The sequence below is a fragment of the Erigeron canadensis genome, chromosome 5, assembly GCF_010389155.1.
Source record: "Erigeron canadensis isolate Cc75 chromosome 5, C_canadensis_v1, whole genome shotgun sequence".
NCBI classification, from domain to species: domain Eukaryota; kingdom Viridiplantae; phylum Streptophyta; class Magnoliopsida; order Asterales; family Asteraceae; genus Erigeron; species Erigeron canadensis.
This window is the reverse complement of record NC_057765.1, coordinates 24,396,396-24,420,933: the sequence shown is the minus strand read 5'-3', so window position 1 is coordinate 24,420,933 and position 24,538 is coordinate 24,396,396. Positions and strand designations below refer to the sequence as shown.

Here is a 24,538-nt window from a genome sequence, read left to right as displayed (position 1 = left end):
TATATATATAGTAGATCAATTTTATATGTGATTTCTTCAAAGACCGGAAATAATAATAAATTTGCCTCGTTACAAGTCGTTGGATTGTTAAAGAGAAACTAATTCTATTTGTCTTCTCTTCATCTTTGTCAAAATCTTGTAGTAGTTTGTTGTTGATGATTGGACGGCGGCGTGGTTGCTTGAAAACTGAAATATCAGCATCAAAAATCGTTATTTAATATAATGATAATACCCTCAATATTTATAACATAGATCCCTTAACTCCTAAGATTACTACACTACCCATTATACATTAATTACTTTTAAATTAATAACCCTACCGTTACCGTCATCGCCGGGGTTGGCACCACCATCACACTATCGCGACACGCAACATACTTTTAGTCAATTTCTAAATGAAAAATATGAAAAATCTAAGTTTGATGTAATAGTTTAAGAAAACGATTTAATGTTACATTTTTGGTTTCTATGTAAAGAAAACTGCTTGTGCATTTCTTCCACTTCACTTGTTACCATAAGGCATAAACTCAAATTTAGTTCTAAATTTTAGTACAACATTCAATTCAATTTTCTGCTACCTTTGTTTCTGTTGGCAAACAAAGTCCAGTGAGCATTAATTCAATACAAAAATGTGCATGTAGTACAATAAAGACCCTAAATTTACAATAGAGCTAGCATACTATCCATAAGTTCATTCTTGAATAATTCCAGCGAATAAACTCCAGTCGGGTGCGCTACAGCCACAAAATGTATAAGCTTTCACGAAAATGGTTTGAAATGTTGGAAATTCTGAGTAAAATACTTGTCATCACTTTACTAATTACAATACAATAAAAATAAATAAGTAAAGTAAAATAACAAGAATATGATGTAAAACCGAATATGAGCAACAACTGGTTCTAATTCTGCAGAAGATAACAAAACAGTAACAATAACCGTAAAGGAACCGGGCTTGTGTTTGACACAATTCCCTTAAACAGATTCGTCGTCTGTTCCCAGGGTACACCGGCTCAAAGCAGAGTACTGCCGGACTTAAACACTTGCCTGAAAGATGAACGAAACACGGGGATGGGATGCTGTTTCAGAGAATTATAGTGAGTTTTCTATGTGTGTGTTTTTCTCATATAATTCATGTCTTTTTTTCCAAGAACCAAAATAGCCCTTTTATACACATCAAATAGAAATGAAACTCATTTCATAATCAATATCAATAAATTGGTGTAATGTTAATTGCAATTTATGATACGTTATGGAATACGTAAAAGTGATATTCAGATTCAACTTTCACTTATTTATGATATACATAAATATTACATTATGGATTTTTACTTCCAATTTTTGCAATTAACACCATTTTGAGATTGACATTTCATTCACACTCAACCCAATTTGGACATGTCTAATTACATTGTATAGTCTTGGCCAGAGACTACACACCCACCAAAGGGTTCTCGATATATGTCACTCGATCATTTATTTATCGATGTCCAAATTAGGAAAATACTCACTTTTTCCAACATGAAATTCGGCGAAAAGTCGTGTGCAAGAGCACCCATGGGTTCATAGACCATCTTCTAGAAGTGACAGATCGATATTCAGCTTGATGCACTGACCAAACGTTCGTTACCTACAGAATACAAGACATTTTCTAACCCTACACACATACAACATTTTCAACATAAAAGAAACAAAATGTAACCAAATAAATTAAATAGATCGAGATTGTAGTACTAAAAGTCCCTCAGTTAAAATTCAGATTGTACGGAACATAGATACATAGTTATACTGCTACAGACATTCTAATTTTAGTACACGACCCAAAGGTCAAATAGAGCATACGGGCCATCTAGGACGAAGTTCCTATCATCTTAAGAAATCCATTACTTTGTAGTTATCTTCTACTACGTGTAGTTCTTAAAATCCTCTGAACTTCCTCCATCTGTAGTTCCCTGGACATTCCGAAAAAAACTGACAGCTCGAAATTGCCCATGGCATCAAACCTCATAGCAAGTTTATCAAGTTGGTCAAATAACCCAAGATGTACTTCGACTACAAGGGTTGCAAAATATTTGATTAGCTGTGTTTTCAACTCTCTCCGGTCAAAGTTAGCATCCATAGAAGCACCTACTGGAGGTGCCATAGAAGTTGATGGACGTGTCAAAGTGCAAATGGGATATATGGCGAGGATATCCGAAAGTTTATTCTTGTATTCTGGCGAATAAACAGTTGGTTCCAGTCGTTTTTGCTACAACCACAAAAATGTATATGAGCAAACACAAAAATGGATTATAATCTAAAGGAAAACAACTTAAAAAACAGTTCAATATTGCACATAAACAGACCGTACGCTTAATGAATATCCTGCAAAATAAGCTAGTCATGAATTAATGAATATCCTTGCTCAAGTTTAGGACACATGAAATCAAATTGTAGGCAATAATATAACAGAAGAATGCACAAAACAGTGTTATAATCAAAAGAAAAACGGCGTAAAGTATGAAAAAAAATAAAGGAATAATATCGATCACCTGCAGCTCATGGTTAAGATTTTTGAGGAATCTGGCAAAATGTTGAGCTTCGCGAAAGGCTTCTGAATCTTGCTGAACACCGCACCTGGTGCACAATGTTTTAGTGAAATCCAACCAGAATTCATGTGGACTTGTGGGATGGACTTGCTGCTTATTTAAGGCTTCTTCAAGAATTGAGAGAAATGCATCTTGATGTTGTAACCAAACGTTCGGGAACCCCTGCAAATTACCAGAAAAACATTTTCTTTCAAATGATTTCTTGAGCAAATCAATATAGCAATATTTTCTTGTCAGATGTGCTTCCTACGTAGAAGACTAAGAAGGCACGACACTCATCTCTCTTGATTTAGAGCATGAGAGTTAGTTTAATTAATTGGTGAAACTAAGGTTGAGAAATTTTCTGTTCATCTAATTCGAGTTGTTTTAGTGCTGAGTCCAATAAAAAATGGAACATAGACCTCAAAGACTGTACTCTGTAGCATTCGACCTTTACGAATTGAAAGACCATAAAAAATATATATAATCTTGACAAAAACAGAAAAGACACACTAATCTTAACACCCCTTGTATATCTATTCAATTTAAAAATACGGTATCCAATGGCTCTATGTAGTATATATATACTGTCCAGTGAATTGAAACCTTAGCAAGATTATAGGTTTCATTTGTGCCTCGTGTAGCTTCACTTCTTGATATTATATAATTATCAAACTAAGTAAATGATTATTAGCATACTAATTTCAAAAGTCAACTAGTAATATCCAACAACTATCACTACAAGAAATTATGGCGGGAATTTTTTCTTTTGGCCGGAAAAGAAAATAATTGAAAATGAAAAATAATTTTTTTTCGTGACGACATGAAGCGTCACAGGATATTTTTCATTTTTTGTTATAAAAAAAAATTAAAAAGAAAAGGCAAAATTATTTTGTGACGACTTTCGTGACGATGTGTCGTCCCTAAAACGTTTCTTTGACTTTTTAAGTCAACTCGTCCAATTTTTTGTCGTTTAGTGGGCTTTTTGTGACGACTTTTGTGTCGTCCTAAAAGCCAACTTTTTTGTAGTGTATACATGCAAATTTCATCTTTTAAGATACAGACTTACAGAATAAATTGCAAATTAAAGGCTAGTCCGACTTTTCTTCCTCAAGCTTGGCCTCAAACTCTCAAATAGAGTGTACCATGGATGTGAAGCATTTGAGTTTAATATGAAGCTATTGATGTGTCCATCATGTAAATGTTATTCTTTATTTATATTCCTTTAGATAAAATGTATCTTTTACATATGTTTTGCTTGCATACATAGTTTGGGCAATTTGAAAATTGATATTGAGTTATTTTCCGATTAGTATATCATGTTTTCCCAGTCATTCAAATATCGCCAAATCTCAAATTGGACTATTTGTCAAACATTAAAATAGTTGGAGTACTAATATGTTATGATCGAAAATATTTCTAGCTAACTTAGTCGCATCATATTATATCATTATACCAGCTAAATTAGGAATTACTTCAATGACAAATGGTGGGGAATCAAGGTGGTAGCAAATGTTAGGTATTGCTTCAAAAACACCATTTTAGTAACTTTTGTTAAATTTTAGAACACCATTTTGACATATATTTTATAAAAAAAAAAACACCATTCTGATAATTTATTTATAAAAAAACGCCATTTTAGCTAATACTCGTAGCTTCAAATCCTTGATCCATATTAATTGACTGCGTTATAGTTGTAATATTTTATTTTATTATACTAAAACATAGTTACTCTAATAACTTATCAACCAATCACAGCTCTCGATTTCTGAATGTTGACTTTTTTTTCAATTTTGACTTTAATTTACACTTTTTTGTTTTGCATCACAAATTTACACTTTTTACTTAATAGTTTTAATATAATAAATAAATGATAATAGCTTATATATATCCGATAAAATAATAGCTAATATTTATCCAATAAAATAATAGCTAATATATATCCAATAATATGTTCTATCATATATATAAAATTAATTATATGAAAATAAATTAAATTTATTGTAAATATATTAAGATTTTAGTAGTAATTGTACAATTTTAATTTTAATCTTAATCTTATCTTAATATATATACTATAAGACAGTTGAACTAATGACTTATTAAACAATCAAAACGCTCAATTGTATCAAATTGACTCTCGCTTATGTCATCATTTAGATTAACTATAAATTAGAAATCCTAATAATCATTTTCCAAATATATTATATTGGTATTTATATTAATTTGTAGAAAAAGTCTCATTAATTTACATTTTTTTTTGTTTTCCATCAATAATTTACACTTTTTAACCATAAATACTTAAATTATATTTATTTTTAGCCATCAATTTGAGAAGTTTTTCTTAAATTTTTTAAAAACGTTACAAAAAGTATTTTTATTTAATTTTTTAAAGTTACAATTGCCACTCAAATTAAAAGTCATAATTGTTATCAAACAATATGAAAACAATCATAATTGTTATCTAATTATCATTGGACAGTGGTTGAAAATAAACATATTCATGTTATGGGTCGTATCATGATCAAACACGTATACTTGAATGTCAAATACGGGATCACAAGTATGTTTATATTTTAATTAACTAGCATTGTACCCGTGCGATGCAACTGCTGTTTGGTGGTGACGACGACTGGTGGTGGTGACAGGGGTCGTGGTGGTGACGAACTGTTGGTGGTGGGTGTAAATAATTAATTTAATGTAATTGATGTAAAGAGGTGATTGAGATATTTTAAAAGATTAAAAATTGATGATGTAAATTAATTTATCAAAGGTAAAGTGGTAATTTTGCATCTAACACTTTTATGAGAGAGAAAGTGATAATTATTATAAGATAGTATAGAAAATAATCTTTCATAATAATATTACATTATGAGTACAATTGGTTTCAAAAAATTATATAATAGAGAAATTATTGTAGCATGTGCCTTGTGGATTGACTATTACAAACATCTCATCAATGTGTATCAGCTAATAATGACTGTGACGAACATGTGGTTATTGTACTACAACTTGCAAAGTATATCACTTAGAACCGCATATCTTACAAGTTATAAGTTTTTATGAATTAAATGTATGAATATCTAATATTGATAATATCGTAAACCCCGTATCCAGTGTCGGACACGGGTCTAAAATCTAGTATTAATATTAATAGAGGTCAATAAATCAAACTACGAATGAATAAGCATATACAGGGATTAAAAATAAAATAAAATCCGAAAATAATACTGCATATCCGTGCATAAACAACCCAAAATCAATGTGAAGAAACAGAAGAATGGTTATAGCAATTTATAAAAAAGCCGCTGCCGATATTCAATATTTAATATTCCATTAAAAAAAAAGAAAAAAGAACTCTCATGAAACAGACAAGTAAAGTTCAATCTCCATTTCCGTAAAATTCATCTAAGCATTTTCGAACCCTAACGAACAGCTCCAATTACTCAACAAAACCAACTATATATTTCAATAAACATGAAAACTACAAATATGTATATACAAACAAACTACAAATATTTATCGAGGTTATTAATTTAGCGAGTATTAATTTATAGAGGTTCTACTGCTTGACCCATCATAACCCGTGACCCAAAAATGTTAGAAAAATGGAACCGAGACCCGGCCCGTTGAACCCCCGGGCGGGTCGGTTCAGGCCCGGGTTTAACCGGTTCAGGTTCGGTTTTTTTGACTTGGACCGAACTGTTGCTGGGTTTACTCAAACTGCTGGTGGTTTTTTGGATCGAGATGTTCTTGTAATAATTATGAAGAGATTTGATTGTGTTTTTGGTTTACAAACTTACATGTGGAGGGTAAATAGCATCGTTGGAGATGAAGCAGATACAAGTTGGAGGAGATGAGGCTGTTGTTATATTGGAAAAGAAGAAGTCAAAACGATCCTTTTGGAGAGAAATTGTACGTTTGGAAAAGAAGAAGTCAAAATGATCCATTTGTTTATGTGGAGAGCGGTTTTAAACCGAATCCCCACGATGCAGGCCCTGTTGGAGAGAAATTGTACGTTTGGGAATATGGAGATGAATTGTGTTCTCTGTAATGATGGCATCAAAACAGTTAATCACTTGTTTTGTGAATGTATCGTAGCTGCTAGAGTTTGGCATTCAATCCAGACGTGGTGCAATACTGCAACTTTCTTTGTGTTTGACATGAAAGACCTTCTGGACATCAACGAGCACTCGGGGAAAAGTATGGAGGAGAAAGAAGAGCTTAGGGGTATCATCATCATTGGGTGTTGGAGTATTTGAAAAGCAAGGAACGGAATCAAATTTGACAACGGATCACTCAACACGAATTTCATAATTCAAAGTATTAAATCGATAGGGTATCTTTAGTTTAAGAATAGATCGAAGCACAAAGCTATATATTGGGAGAATTGGTGTAAATTTAGAGGTTTTTAGCTTTGATGTAAATATTGTACAGTTATACACCGCCGGTTATTTGCCGGGGTGAATGTGAATGAAATTTTACTTTTCATTTAAAAAAAATATCCTTTTGAAACTGAATTTGTATTATTATTTCTTGAAATATGAGAAAGCTTTTTGAAAATAGAGAAAGTCTATACTCTATAGTTGTCAAGCACTAATAACTACAAGGTTTATAACTTAACTAAAAAAAATATACATATACGAAAAATATGTGTACTTTACATACGTGGGCATGTTAAAGACCATAAGTCCATAACCTTTTAGTTTGTCAATACATGTAACACCCAATATTTTAAGGTAAAAGAAAATTAACCCTTTTCATAGTTTTGACATTAAATTAATTTCCTAGTATTTTGCTTTGAGATAAGGGGTTAATTTAGTTGGAACTTTAGTGGCTAGCGGGTATTTTACCCACAAAAAAAATAGAATGGGACGTGGCTATCAGGAAATAAGCCAGTCAATTCATCCTCATGACTCATAGTTTCCCACTTCAAAATTCTACTCTTCACCTAACTATCTTATTTTCTCAATTCTTCTAAAGTACATGCAATTGAATCTTCAATCTATAAATTAAAGAACCTTAATCTTTGAACAATAACAACAATCACCACCAATTGAATAAGAAATTGAAATTTGAGGGTTGTGTGGAGGTGGTAGTGGCCGAAATTCTCAAGAAGAAAAGGGGGAAAGAATTGTGATTGGAAGCCCTAAACTTTTGTCTTTCATTCTTGAGGTATTGATTTCTTAACCCTAGTTTTATTTGTTATTGAAATTTAGGGTTCTTAACCTTAGAATTTGGGGGTTTTTGTTAATTGAGAATTTCAAGAAGAACCCTAATATTTTGAATTGAGAATTTGTTAGTTTTAAAGAGTTGTTGATAAATGGAAAATCCCCTATAATAAGATATTCACATTTGGTGGTGTTTGGCTAGAAATCATGAAATAAAGTTCTATCATGAGGATTTAGAGTTTGTAGGAAAAGTGTTTAGTAGCCAAACACCATAATCTTAGAGTTGTTGAATGCAACTAGATGTTTGTAAGTAGTTGAGTCATGGAACTCATAGATGATATGTGTTTATTCATGTATAGGTGTTGAAGAGTGAGTTGTTGACCTTGTAGCCTTATTGTGTCAACTAGCCAAGTTTGAGGTGAGTGTATATGCATATAATCATATTCTTGTTATTAAAGGTCATAGGTGGGTAAATTCCTATGACCCATGTGATAGTTGTTAAATAGAACTAGTAGGTGGGTAAATTCCTACTAGTCAATTTGTTTGTAAGAGCTAGTAGGTGGGTAAATTCCTACTAGCCATATTGTCCATGGCCTTGTTGAAAATGAATGCATGTTGTTTGATTTGTATGAAAAGGCTAGCTTGCTAGGCTTATATGGTGCTTGATGCACAAAGTTGGTATGGCATGATTATGATTATATGTGTATGCATTCACTAAGCGTTACTTATGTTTTAGTTGTTTAACTCTTTTTATAGGAGTTGGTAGTAGCAAGGGTAAAGAAGCTTTAGAGTGAAGTTCAAGTGAAGGTTCTTGTCATCGCTAAGGTTGGCAAGTTGGATAAATTTGAGGGTAGATAGTCCCTTTTGGTACCCATTGGCTCTTGATACTTGATCTTTGGTCAAATTATTTTGAATAAACTTCTGAAAAGTTGTAGTTGCGTTGGATATGTTGGTAATGGTAGGAATTGTAACTAACTTGACAATTACCCAAGTAGGGTTATCGACCCGCTTGTGGAATTTTGTAGTCAAAGGTCTTGTAAAAAGGAATAATTTCAATGTATGGGTGATCTATATGCTTTAAATGTCATGTTTTAGTATTTGGAAATGTTGAAGTTGAAATGGTGATTTGGTGTTAACAAAAAAAGTCAAGTGCAGGGAAACCTGATTTTTTTTTTTTTTATCAAAAGTTTGCTGCAGGTAGCTCCACTGCGCCGCAGTGGGAGCCTGTCCTAGCTCACTGCGCCGCAGTGGGCTTTTGGTCAACTGCTGCCGAGGAAAACCACTGCGCCGCAGTGGGTGTGTGGTGCCTCACTGCACCGTAGTGCGCCTTCTTTCTTTTTCTGCCGAAGTTTTCCATTGCGCCGTAGTGGGCACAAAAAAAAAATTATTCGATTTCGTTGAAAAAGGTTTGGGTCCTTACAATACAATATGTAGAGATATTTACATATAGATATATTTACATACCAAAGACCATTTTCCTGTATACATTTATAATAGTCTCTTCCCTTCCTTTTTTTTCTTCTTCTACACTTTTCTCCACTCCATGTTTATCTTTTTTCTTTACATCAAACTAGAAGAAGCTTGTACAAACACATGCTCATATGTCTTACTCTCAACACCAACACTCAAAACCACGAACCATATTTCAAGATTTACATCTCAATATCGGTTTGTATGTTTTTTGTTTATATTTGATGAGATTGTCTATAAGTTTTCCACAAGATGGAGCACAAGGATTCCTTAGTGAGGACTATATTCTACTTGGAAACATTCAAAAGCCCAAGAAAGCTACTACAATTCGGGTTTAATGGGTCAACCTGTGAAATTCCGGGTTTTGGCTCGGTTCAACCATTGAAAGTAGGAACCGAGAACCGACCCATTTGGCCTTCGGGCGGTCAGGGTACGGGCGGGTTACGGGTTTTCAGTTAAAATTCTCATCCCTAGTATGATGTATTAAAACCAGCCAGCAAATCTTAACATTGACAATAAACAAAAAAAAGGCACCTAAATCTGTTAATTAATCTATATGTTTAGAAAGCTTATGAGCAATGGGATAAAAATTAGGGTTAATTACTTGGAAGGTCCATCAACTTGTCACTAAAACCTTTTTTGGGGCTCGAACAAAAAAAAATTCTGTTGTGATAAAAAAAACCCGGCTAAAATAACTATTGTGGGTCTATGACCGAAATATGCTTATTTGGACAATTAATAGCCGGTTTCACCTCTAATTTTAAAAAATGAATTCCCCGTCGTTTGCCATGTAGATGATTTAAAATATAAGAAACACACATATACATATAAAAATATAATGGGTTTGCTTTTCATTTCTTCCTTTCTCTCTCTTTCTTTTTCCCCAATTCCTCTTTCATCATCAACATCATTTAATCTAAAACCCAGAACATGAAAATCATGTCCTGTCAAATCCATTTCAACACATTTGTGTTGTTGCAAGGCTAATCCATTATGTATCTTCCAAATTCAAATCCAAATCCAATTTCATTTCTCATCTTCTATTCAATTAACAAACATTAATATTCCAAAATCCACATACGTATAAAATCATATGCAATCATTAATACTCGAAACTAGATATTATAGATGTACTCTTTTATAGATTGCTGATTTGAGCGACGTTTTGAATCATATCAAAAACAACAAGAATGACGATGTATTTTTTTCACCTTTAATTTTCACGGTGATGAATTCTAATTGAATTTGATAGATTGCCGGAACTATGTCGTTATTGATCACCGGAGCTATATTCCTTTTTTATCCCTCTCCCCGTCAGATCTTGGTGGTGGAAGTTTACTTCAAAAGAGATGGGTTGCGATGGTAGCAGATGACCGGAGATGAATTCCGATTAGATTGGCCGGAGATGGCCGTTAGATCTGCCAATTAATGATGTATATATTTATATATATGTGTGTCAATATATATATATATATATATATGAATCTGCCAATTAATTTTTTATGTACAAAGAATTGGAAGAATTGTAAAAGAAAGGAATTAAAGACATGAAATTGGGTTTGAGGGAGAAAGCAAGGAAGAAAAGGGGATGGGTAGTTGCAGATCTTGTTTTATGAATATATATATATATATATGAATCCAATTAATTTTTTTATGTACAAAGATATGGAAATCTGATGTGTTATTTTATTTAATGAAAATGACATGTACATCAAAAACTGAAATAAAAATAATTTTTAAAATAATTTTTGACTGGTTACTTACTTGAATCCCCACAATAGTTATTTTAGTCGGGTTTTTTCATCACAATAGAACTTTTTTTTGTTCGAGTCCCAGAAAAGGTTTTAGTGACAAATTGAAGGACTTTTCAAGTAATTAGCCCTAAAAATTAATGGTTATAATGATCACTAAGATTAATTTTTGTTATGTGTGAATTCGTGTGTGATGCCAATACTATATTACTATTATATTTGCTGATTAAATTAGGACATAAATGAGAAGGTGAAGAAAAACCTTTGGTAAAAATATCATAAACAGGAAGAAGAGTAAAAACCGTAAAAAAAAAAATTAAAAAAAAGGTTAACAAATTATTAAGTAAAAAAAAAGGTTAACAAATTATTAACAGGGACAAAATAGTCATAACAAACTACTTGTACAGTAGTATGAAAAGTAAAAGTAAAAATATCCGCCTTCCTAAACAAATGACCAAATGAATATATACTCCATACTAAATACTAAGTATACCATTTTATATTTTTATCGCTTGATCATATCAATAAACAGTAACTGACGCCTCAAGACTTGGGAAGTACATAGGAAATTTTTCTATGAAAGCTTGACTTGGGTATACTCAAGTTCAAGTCTGAGAGGGCAGGGTTTACCCCTATTGATCGTCGTGCCTTCGGGCGGATTAGTAGGGGGTTTTCCCCTCATCGGGTATTCGAAATAGACATTTCTACTTTGAAGAAGCTCTCTAACGCGGACCCGGTTAAGACAACGTATGTTAAACCTCTCGCTGTCGAATCGCGACACGAAGTTCTTAAGCGAAATTCACCTTTAAAAAAAAATGACGCCTCGAGAAAGAACAACCTGTATCTATTTTTGATTTTTGCTAAATCTTCCTAAACAAGCCAAAAAAGTTTCACATTTTAACTTATTCCCGCCCACTACACTCATTAGTAGAGATCAAGATCAAGAAAAACCAAATCTAATAATCTATAATTAAAACCACATGGAGAAATCGTCGAGAAAGAGATCATTTTATCTTGAAGAAGAAGAGGAAGAAATGAGTATGGGAACTGATGACATACCCCTCTACCGACACGAAAGGCCTATCGTAAAGGCCACGATACGAAGGGTCTTTCGCTACGAAGGCTCCCGTAGAAATATCAGATAAGAATATATCTCCTACAAAATCGGGATTTGATCTTATCATTTCCGGATTATAACTAGGGAAATTATATCCCTAGCCTAAGACTTAGGAAACCCTAAGCAGCCTACTTGTCCCACAAGGACTCCTCTCCTATAAAAGGACGGCCAAAAAGACCTCTCGGGGCATCATAATCATATACATAAGAAGGATATCAGAAGAGTAGGCGTAAAAAGATAAAATCTCTACCTCAAGGGAATTGCCAGCAAACAATATCCGATATCCATCATTCCCATTACCTAAACCTCGGTTCGGTGCACAAACATATGGCGCCATCCGTGGGACGCGTCACTAAGATCCCATAACCACCTCAATTATTGTTTTTTGTATGGAATCAATAAAAAAATGGCTGACGTACCACCAGGGTTTGGTCAGAGCTCCGAGCAAACAACTGGGAACACCCCGCCAAGACCCGGGACCACAACGGAGACACCAGGCGAAGGCGGTCAACCCACCAGCCGCGAAACAGAAACTAATATCAATCGCCCTGAACAAACAACCGGGGGGGGGGGGAGTTTGTAGAAGGAACCTCGTCCAGAGCCCCGCAACTATTTGACCCAGATTATATTATCCGAAATTATAGCCATATTAACCACACCATAAGATACCTTAAGAGCATGGGGGCGTTAGATGGTGTCACCAGGACACTGAATTTTGATGACGAAACGGATGAAGACTATAATGCAGACACCCCCCCCCCCCCCCACGAGAGGGCTCCGGCGATATCCCCGGATACCAAGATCCCAAATGCGAACGGGCTACGGATTCGGGCTCGGGAGCGAAGGACCCAGGCCACGAACACCCATAGACCAGATGCATCCAGGGAGGCCGAGACCTCCTAGGGAATAGCTAATGCCCCAAGGCAGGAGAATATAGCTTCCGGCCCAAACGTTCAGAACACTCAGGTCAATGCTCCCTTAGGGTCTGCCGGAGCGGGAAATCTCCCGCTCAATACTCCTCAACCCGGACCTGTTCCGGGTGGGCCTGGCACAACGAACAACACACTCGGGGGTCACCAAGGACCATTGGGCTTAACCCATCAAGGCCCAAATAAGGTCTTTTATAGGTCTTCGGGGTCGACCTTCCAGGGACAAACTTCCCAAGGACCTTCGGGTCAAACATTCCCAGGATCGCAGAGCGTAATGTACCCAGGCCTCAACCAGACTTTCCAAGCACCTTCGGGTCAGACCTTCCAAGGACCTTCGGGACAGGCTTCCCAAGGACCTTCGACCCAGACCTTCTAAGGTCCCTTCGGACAGAATCAACTAGGCCCTCCGGGTCAGACCTTCTAAAGTTTTGCGGGACAGATCCCTACGAACCAAGGCTATGGGGGTACGAACAGACCAACAACACAGCAGTATGTACCACAACAATTCGGTACATTACCCCATCAGTATTATGCACCGCATTACAACATGTCCCTCCCCGCCACGAAACCTTATGGATCACAAAACTGGGGGGCTCCGGTCTACCAAAATCCCCTAGAATTGCAAATAGTTGGAGGGAACATTGAGAACTCACCGTTCGTCCCTTGGATACAGAACTACCCCCTCCCGAAGGATCTCAAATACCCACCCTATCTCGGAACCTACAAAGGGAAAAGTGATCCGGACGATTTTTTAGAAGCATTTGAGGGCGTAGCAGAAATGAAGGTCTGGAACGTACCCGTTGCGTGCCGAATGTTCAGGTATGCACTCAAAGGAGATGCTAGAGAATGGCTAAAAAGTGTTACAAAGGGGTCCATAAGCAGTTTTGAAGACCTTAAAGAAAAATTTAGGGCCCGTTTTAGCCAGCAGAAAAAGCATAAGAAGATTCATGTAGCCGCCCATGGGGTGAAACAAAAAGAAACGGAACCCTGTAGGATGTTTCTTGATAGGTTCACCACTGAAACAGAAGACATCGTGGATCTTCCTGAGTCACAAAGGATATCTGCATTACTACATGGTCTCCGGAGCAGAGGACTAGTCGAATTTCTATATAGAGATCTCCCGAAGACATACGAGGCTGTCCAAAAAAGAGCACACGTATACCTAGATGCAAGGGACACCGCACCAAAAGGAGACATTAGCCCACCGCATGATAAGGAGGCCCAACCACAAAGGAAAGGAAAATGGAATAACGAGCGAGAAAGGCCAAGGTACAACCCGTACAACAAAGATGACAAAGGATATTTAAAGGTAAACCTCCCAGAACTCCACAAGAGTGCGAAAGAAATACTACTCACTGAAAGTGTTGCCAAAACCTTCCCAACACCACCCAGACTTAGTGGCAAAAACAGAAAAGATCCAGAAAAATATTGTGAGTTTCACAGGGATCAAGGCCACGACACGAATGCATGCTGGCAACTTAAAAAAGCTATTGAAGAAGCAATCAATGAAGGAAAGCTATCACACCTAGTAAAAAGCGTCAGGTAACAGTACCCCAAGAAAGAAGACGACGCGGATGATAAGAAAAAGGGTCCGGATAAAACAATTTACACAATCATGAGGAAGAAAATAGGACACTCGCCCCGGAAGGCCTATAGGGGAAGCATGCCAAGCATCACGTTTCCACTTATATACAATGGTAGGATATTTAAAGACCCCCTGGTAATTTCAGCATTCTTAAGGGTCTCAAAAGTAAAAGAAATGGTCGTAGACACCGGGAGTGAATATAAGTATTCTGGAAGCTAAATCCTCTGTCACGAATGAACTTCAGGGAGGCAGGGGCTTCGATTCAAGGGTACTCTGGTGACATAGCTTAACCATTGGGAAAGTTGTCTGTACAAACAACGATCGGAAAAGGACATTTGAAACGAAAGGAAAAAATTACGTTTACAGTTGTCAGCGGGACATGGCCCTTTCAAGCGATCCTGGGAAGACCGGGAATCCAGAAGTTTGGAATGATCCCATCTGTGATGCATGGCCTAGTCAAATATGAAACAAATGGAAGAATAGCAACTTTGGTAGGAAAGGCTAAAAAGCTCTCCGACGGAGGCCGAGATGGTTGTCAAGAAACCTCTATGAGTGATATGCCATATTATGGATAGTACTGAATAAATGGCCCATTTAGCGAGGCCCATTAGTCTTTTAATTATGCCAAAGTGTAAAGTAAAAATTTGAGCTTGATTTGTGCAAAAATGGTGTTAGTGTGTGAAAAGGTGTTTGTGTGTGTATTAGAGGTTGGGGATGAAGATTGAGAGAGAATTGGAGTGGAATGATTGGAAATAATTAAGAAAATGGTGAAAGGCTTACAGATCTCATGTGAAAGGGGGTTATTTATACCTTAAAGCTAATTTTCACTAATGCCCCTTCCACATCTAAAATACTTACATTTTAACACCATTTTTATCTCTAACATTCTTCCCCTTGGTGTTGAAATGTAATTCATGCACGACATCATCTATAAATACAAATTTGTTGATGAAGGTCTTCGAAGCTTTCTCATTGTCTTCAAGATCTTCCATCAAACTTGACCTTGAGCCTTGAATCTTCATCACTTACATTAAAGATGAATCATTTGAGTCTTTAACATGTCATGCAATCTTGAAACACTTGTATACTCAGAGCATATGCGATGCGGAAGCTTGATCTTGTCTCCGTAAAGTATATGCATTTGCGGAAGTTGAATTTGAACATGAAAGCCTGAATTTGAACATGAAAGCCTTTTCTCGACAATCTTAACTTTGTCACACTTCCCCTTAATTAATGAATCTCTCTCTTGAAGCATTTGGACAAACATCTTTTTCATCACAAACTTCCCCTCGATCAAACAATCATATTTGCATACCACCAACGCTTATGTATAGGGTGTACCCGTGGCGTACCCACCACGTTGGCGATAGTTTTCTTCAAAGAATCAAATTTGGGGTCATCCTTATTAACATATCTTCTTACTTCCCCTTAAATGATGAACTTTCTTCCCCTCATGATGAATGTGTGGCCACATGTTCATCGTGTCTCTTTGAAGTCGAAACTGGGGAATCAACCATTATGAAGTAGTAGTCCAATAAACAACATCTTTAGCCCGGGTTATACACTGACATGTGTATAAGCCATTTTCATCGAATCACTTACAAACAACCTTTGGAACCCATTTTTGCTGAGGCCCAATGGTTTTTGTCTTCACATTCCAAATGTAAGTATCATCTATTCGACGAATAGAATCTGCAGTCCATGGAGGGTGAAAACTCGAAGTCGTTGAAAAGTTGAGTTTTCGTGGACGCAGTGGAGATGCAAAGACATTCACTTTTTGCACTGCAAATGGTTTTGGTGCAAGATCAAATAGCTCCGAAAATGAATATTTGAATGTCCTTGACTCAGTTGACTTGGGCTTATAAAATGACTTTGGCACAGTCTTTGTCAACTGAGCTTTTGCTTGAGAGATGAGCTTGGTATTGTCTTCAAATGATAAGGATGGAATGAGAGTCTTTGTTCCATCAATATTTGTCTTCTGAGAGTACCTTCTATCCTTTTCCAAGGCATAGTTGGTAAGTTGAGACACTTTACGGTTGGGGGTTTTTGTAACATTTCAAAGAAACATGATGAACATGTAGCCACACATTCATCATGAGGGGAAGAAAGAGAACAATGAAGTCGAACAAGTGTGTGTGCTTTATTGAAGAAAGAAGAATTTATCAGTTGAGGGGAAGAAAGATAAATTGTTGACTAAAGTGATCCCCAAATTATTCTTTGAAGATAGTTATCGCCAACGTGGTGGGTACACCGTAGGTGCACCCTATACATAAGCGTTGGTGGTATGCAAATATGATTGTTTGATCGAGGGGAAGTTTGTGATGAAAATGATGTTTGTCCAAATGCTTCAAGAGAGAGATTCATTAATTAAGAGGAAGTGTGACAAAGTTAAGTTTGTCAAGAAGAGGCTTTCATGTTCAAATCTAAAGAGCTAAGATCAAGTTTCCGCAATGCTTATACTCTGAGAAGTTCAAGACTTAAAGATACATCTTTAAGAAAAGTGTGAAGATTAAAGATGTAAAACCAAGTTTGATGGAAGATCTTGAAGACAATGAGAAAGCTTTGAAGACCTTCATCAACAAATTCTTATTTAAAGATAGGAGTCATGCATAAATTACATTTCAACACCAAGGGGAAGAATGTTAGAGATAAAAAATGGTGTTAAAATGTAAGTATTTTAGAGGTGGAAGGGGCATTACTAAAACTTAGATTTATGATATAAATAGCCCCCTTCCACACATTAATTGTAAGCTTTTTCCCACATTTATCCCAAGCATTCCATTTTCACTCTAATTATTTTCTCTCATCTCTATCTTCAACCTCCATACACGCATAAACACATTTTCACACACTAACACCATTATTGCACAAATCTAGCTTAAATTTCTACTTATCAATTTCTAACACCTGCCCGTCACTTATAGGTATTCTAAGAATCTTAGCGCGATATACGATGGATGCATCCACACGAGATAACCAATCCATCCCAACTATGACATCAAAACTACCCATCCCAAAAGGAATCAAGTCAATATAGAATGAGTAGCCTTCTAAAGTAAGTACACACTTAGGCACTACTCTGTCTAGCCTAGCCAGCTTACTGCTAGCTACCTCAATCTCGTAACAAGTATGTAAATAGTAGGTTGGCACATTTAAGATACACAGAAAGTTAGTGGACATAAAGCTATAGTCGGCTCCAGAATCAAATAACACAATAGCAACATGATCGTTCAGAAGAAATGTACCAGTGACGACGTTAGGATCATTCGCAGCTTCCACAACATTTAGGGCAAAGACTCGACCTCTGGCTTGCTGGCCTTAGTTTGCTCTTGGTTGAGGTGGCCCGGCAATCTGCAACTGGTTACGGTTCACGGTTGCTGGGGCTGGTTGTCGGTTGAGTCGGGGGCATGTGTTACGGTAGTGGTCAGTGCTCCCACACTCATAACAAGTTCCTCGGTTACCCTGAAGATTTCTGGCATTAGGTGGAATGGCATTCAACGGTGCAACATTCAGTGGGGCTGCTTGTGCTCGTGGTGCTCTACAATCTCTAGCAAGATGACCAAACCTTTGACAGTTGAAACAAGCCTTGCATGGTGATGTTGGCAAATGGTGCAGATTACACTTGCCACATAGGGGGTGCAGGCCCACATAACTCTTCTGAACCATCTCAGTCGCCGTATAAACTTTCCCAGTCTTGACCCTCTTATCCTTCTTGTCACCCCTCCATTTGCTTGTCTCCCCCCAATCTTTCCTCTTCTTACTTGATTTACTTAGAACTCCACTCTGAACCAAGTCATCAGTAATAGCTTCTGATCTCAACATCGCTTCATGCATGGTAGTGGGAGTCGTCCCTGCCATAGTCAGTGTAATCTGAGGGATCAGGCCTGCAATGTACTTCTTAATGCCCTTGGAGTCGGGTGTCACTAGATGTGGGACAAGCCGGGACAACTCTTCAAATCGACTAGTGTACTTAGTGTGTTCAGCTCCAGTCATCTTAAGTTCTCCGAATTCCCTCTCCAACCTACTAACTTCCACTTCTGAACAAAACTTTTTCAACATCAATCCCTCAAACTCTTCCCATGGCATAGCTACAGAAGCAGTCCTTCCTCTAACTTGCAACTGAGTGTTCCACTAAGTCAGTGCCTTACCAGTGAGGGACCCAACTACATACTTGACCCTCTGATGTGGTGCACACTCACTCATATCAATCACAGACTCCATTTTCTCCAACCACTGGATGAACTTCACAGCACCACCCTTCCCATCATAGTCTTGTATCCCACAATGACGAAACTCCCTATAAGTACACCCCTTCATTGTCTCATCATCATCATCACCAACATGAACTCGAGCAAACCTCCTTGGTCTCAGACCAACGTACACGCCATCTCCAACAAACTCAACCTCTGGATCATAATCTTCTTGTTCATGAACTACCTGCTCCAAATTAGCTCCCTCTGGTTCAACCCCTACGGGTTCTTGTACAGCTTCTGGTGCTCCTCTCTGAGGCGGGTTCCGGGGTTTACCCATGGCAGCAGTAACTTGTGCCACAATGGTGGGAATTGAAGCGGTCAACTACTCAGCAAAGATAGTAGCCATGTCAGGGATCTCAACATGACCCTCAGCACCTCCCCAATCGCCACGGCCCCTCCCACGGCCTCTTCCTTGGTTCCTTACCTCGGCCGCCTCTTGGATTACCACGGCCGCCCTGTTCTCCTTGAGCCTCAGCATTCGGGTTTGCTCTTGTTCGCACCATTTTCCTATATTAGGAAAAGACGTGATCGGCGTTAGAATGGGGAATAGTCATTCGTGACGTCATTTATGCACTCTCAACACACTCATGTTAGTTTTCTAGAATTCTATACATTTAGGTATTCATCATCTCATGCAGATCAATTATCACAATCCAATATAAACAATATCATTAGAGTCAATCATGCAGTACAAGGGTACATCACAACTAAACATTCAATTAACACAGCAGAAAGGGGAAAGTTGAATCTAACCTCTACATCCAACCCACCATTCATGTATGTATACAGGGTGTACCAGCGGCTAACCCTCCACATGTCTGGTAAATCAGATGCATTGATCAAATTGCAACAGCTAAAGTGTGGTCCGAATCCAACACCTACATCCGTTGCACTAGTGGTGTATGTATACAGGGTGTACCAGCGGCTAACCCTCCACACCCCTAGTACATCTAATGCAAGGTCTGATCACGGTATTGGTATGCTCTCTAGGTACTAGTTAGGTATGTATACAGGGTGTACCAGCGGCTAACCCTCCACCCTTCCAACACCTATTAAGCAGCCCAGGATTGCTACCACACTCTAACCATCGGGGCGCGATCAATGCTGCCAACAACTCCATAGGCCATATACCACACGCGAAAAGTTGATCAGGCTTTTCTGTGATGATATATTGCCATACTTTGTCACTAAGAACGCTTCATTTCACTGGGGACATAAGAATAATAAATAAATAAGAAACCATCTCCAACAGCTCCTACACAAGATCCAACCACGATTTCGACCGGCACAAGAACACCTACGAACTCCCACAAATAGCAATGCATTCAATGATTTCTAAGTGACTAAGTAGCATGGTATCAATATGCACAAGATCATACAACTCAATACATGAATCATCACATCATACGTCACATAAGGAAATCACATAAAGTTTACATGAACAAGATGCACACATAGTTCCTATTATGCATGCTACGTGAGGTTCTTAGGTTATAGTCTAGGCAAAACCACCTAATTCTCTATAACCCTGGCTCTGATACCAATCTGTCACACCCCGACTAAGGCGGAATACTCGGGATGCAAGATAAAGTACACGCGCGCATGGATGTTACATAGGAATAACTAAATGTATGCATAGATTAAGCATGGATAGTCAAAACATAGTTCAAACAAGCAAACATAGCTTACAAACTCAAATTATAGTGCAAACAAATAAGTATGAGATAAGCTCCCACGCAAGGGAAGACGTCAGGCATAATGCCATCAAGACACATAGGAACACATCCAACACCAAAATCCTAGCCGGGTCCAATACAGGACATCATGCTAAGCTCCTTAACCTCCTCTATTGCGATTCACATGCTCACCTGAAGGGAATACTCAAAATCGTCAACACAAAGGTTGGTGAGTTCGTAGGTTTTGCAAACAGGTAACAAGTATGGTGCCAGGTCGAAATATCATCAAGATCCACACAGCAATATGGCTATCAACTTACTTATGATAGCAAGAATCAAGTATCTCTATGCAACCAGCACTTACGGTATACCAGGCCTAACGGTGCAAGTATCAAGTATCTCAACTGGTGCCTCCAACTCCACCATAAGTATCAAGTATCAAGCATCTCAAATTCCAACATAAGAATCAAGCATCAATTATCAAGCATCAAGTATCAAGTATCACAGTACGCATCATACAGTACAGTCAAATAACCATAAATGATGATAGACACAAAGGCACGGGTATCCTTTCACCCCAAAATATTTATATAAGTAAAAAGGGGCTACGAAACTCACAGTGATTTGGTACAAGCACGGTTTATAAGTACAGAGAACAATCACCAAAATAGATAGGTTATATCTATTAACTCCAAGTACACCTTGATGAAAACCTAAATATAAATCATAAACATATTAATTCATGTGGTTAATTAATCATTGAAATAACCTTGATGAACTGATGATTTGGTCCTTTGAAGATCCTTAAACGTTTTGACTCGAAAAGAGTTTGAATGAACTTTAAATATATGAACTGGACTCGATCTGGACATCTTTGAACTCACACTTTAGTACTTTATCGAGTTATTGAGTTGAACATATCTTTAATGACGAGCTTTTAGTCTTTAGAACTCAATTTAATTGATCATAGAACTCGTACTTGGATAATCGAGATAGAACATGTCCTTATTGTACTTAATTAGGGTTTGCACTTTGTACGTCGTCTTAGATCGAATTATGAACTAGCCTTGGTGTTAATAATTAGCCTTTGATGTGTTAAATCAAGTAATGATGTTGTTATGAACTGATTAGATGATTAAGGATCAAATGTGGTATGATATAAAACAAGTACGTGTTGTTATATGATGAACACAAGATCGTCTAGGGTTTTGGATGCCAAGATCGTTTCATTGGACAGTCGAGATCGTCCCATTTGACAAGTCAGGATCGTCCTAGCTGCTTCTAGGACAAGGTCATCCTTCAAGATCGTCCCACTGAACAAGGGCTAAGATCGTCTCATTTTCATGACTCAAGATCGTTTTAGAAGACAAGCATCAAGATCGTTTTAGAAAACAAGCATCAAGATCGTTTTAGAAAACAAGCATCAAGATCGTTTTAGAAAACAAGCGTCAAGATCGTTTTAGAAAACAAGCGTCAAGATCGTTTCATTTTTAAGACATGAACAAGACACAAGATCGTTTCATGATCGTGTGTTTGAGCTAAACCAATCCGAAGGATCGGTTACCCATTAAACGTACCAACACAATACACATCACACAAGAACATACGAGCAGGAACCAAAAATCAAAAGGTTGCCCAAGACGATCTTGACAAGATCGTCCCAGGGAGATCGTCCTAGGGAGACCGTTTCATCACCAAAACGAGCTGAAACAAGAACTGAATTATATCATGAAGATCTAGATCGATTCTGGGGCTTGTTAGAACATCAAACTAGTACATATATACATAATAACACTAACCATTAACACTTTTAACGATTTCAAGACCATCTATAACATGATTAAGGGGTGGCACATCAAGAACAAGTTTTCCCTTATTTTCAAAAATGGGTTTTGTAGATTAAAGTATGTTATGACCCAAATTTGGTCACAAAAAGGTTACTAAACACATTTAGACACAAACCCATTAGTTATTAACACGTTTTTCATATCAAAATCGGACCAAATCATCAAGAACATAAACTTGAAAAAGTACACTTTTATTTTGATCAAAAACTCAAAATTTGTTGTTGTTACCTGAGATTTGATGCTAGAAGTATGGTTTGATTATCACAAGGAAGCTAAAAGTATAAGAAATTTTGGTTTAACAACCCAAAATCAAGAGATGATTTTTGTGAGTGTTTATGGTGGCTGCACTATGTGTTTTAGATAGAGAGTGAAGAAAGATGGAGAAGACGATGAATGAAGCTCTCTCTCTCTAACCCTCTATTTATAGTTTTCCATTATTAAATTATCTTAGTAAGTTTAGGGACTATTTGTGAATATTTTAGGACTAGACTTTCATAAATACGAACGTTTATGACTTGAAACCTAGTGTTTTATCGTATAATATCCTAAACTCGTCTTATAATTCAAGGTTTAAGATCAAATTGACCTTCATGTGAGCACATATCTAAAGACATGTATCAGTTGCAACGGCAGTCCCTCTCTAAGGTATCCGTTAATTAGTGTCGTTAAGTTTTCCATCTGAGTAGCAAGTGAGGGGTATCGATGTCCTTTTAGCTACACAAACACAAGGTGTTCAAAAGTATCCATATCCGACCTTGTAATCTATAAATCCGATCTGATTTTATCTAGAAAGTTGGAAATTCGAACTTCGGATATCCTAAATTTCGGATCCGGATAATTATTTTTGAAAATCTCGGACATTCTAAAATTTTTAAGAATATTCGAAAAGTTTGGATATTGAAATTCACTATGCGAAAATTCGAATATTTATAAATCAGATAGCTCAAACTTGGATATCCCCCTAAAGTTTTGGATAAAGGATTTCAATATCCAAACATATTCAAAACTTTGGATATTCAAAGTTTTCGGATATCCAAACTATCCAAAATAAAAAGAAATATATCCTAGATATTTTCGTATTGATACTAAGTTTCAGATATTTTCGTAAAGTTTAGAATATTTTCAGATATTGAAAGTAATCTTTTTCGATACTTTTTGATATTTTCGGATATTTTCGTTTTCAAGAAAAAAAAGATATTAAAATTCTTAAACTTTTTCAAAAGTCACTATTTGAATTTAAGTTCGGAATATAGGGGTCAATGGGGTAGGTAGCTCATTGATAAGGTCTTTGACCTTGGGGGATCAACCAGGGTTCGAGTCGCACTTCTCACATTTGTGGGGGTGGATTAATAGGGATTTTTTGAGAGTCTTGAGTTTCATCTCAGAGATGCGTGTTAGGACTTGGAGTAGATTAGAATGTCGTTCTAAAAAATTAGTCTGAAATATAGGGTATCCGACTTTTCGAAGAAAACACGATCAGATTTTCAGATAACATGTTCGGATTTGCATGGTTAGTTTTGATATCCCTGTGTTTGTGTGGGTGAAAAGACATTAATACCCCTAACGTGCTACTCAAATGAGAAACTTAACAACATTATTTAACGGTTCCGTTAGAGAGGGACTGCCGTTGTAACTGAAACATGTCTTCGGGGACCATAGTTGCTAAAAATTCAAGAAAGGGACTGCCTTTGCAAAAACTGACAAACCAGAGGGACTATTCTTGCATTTAACTCTCATAATAATAAAATTACTTAATATTCCTTATAATATTAGTTAGAAGACTAGCTACTCATTTTTCTTATTATTAACAGAATAGCAGATTAACGATAAAGAACGTTCCATTATATTGACGACCAAAGAAATTAAAAGGTTATTTTAAAGATATAGTATATATATTTTATTTTACTAGATTATCTTTTTGTGTGTGGGAACACATATTTTAGTTTTCACAATATTGTTTCAAAAATATACAAACTCAAATACATTCATTCATCCTTTTGACAAATACTTTTCGTTGTCTATGAAAATACCACACAAGTATAAATTATTATTATCATTATCATTATTATTATTATTATTATTATTATTATTTAAATGAAAAATGTTTTAGTTTTGAAATGACAATTGAATCGCTTCAAATTATATTTTGGATCATTATGTTTTCTTATGAATTTC

The 24,538-nt window shown here is 36.6% G+C and overlaps 1 protein-coding gene across 1 annotated transcript; it reads left to right on the top strand.

The window, feature by feature from the left end:
- Positions 1 to 13,549: 13,549 nt before the first annotated feature.
- LOC122601382 lies at positions 13,550 to 14,548 on the top strand. Its single transcript, XM_043774146.1, has one exon. The coding sequence runs from the start codon at positions 13,550 to 13,552 to the stop codon at positions 14,546 to 14,548; it is 999 nt and encodes a 332-aa protein (XP_043630081.1).
- Positions 14,549 to 24,538: the final 9,990 nt, after the last annotated feature.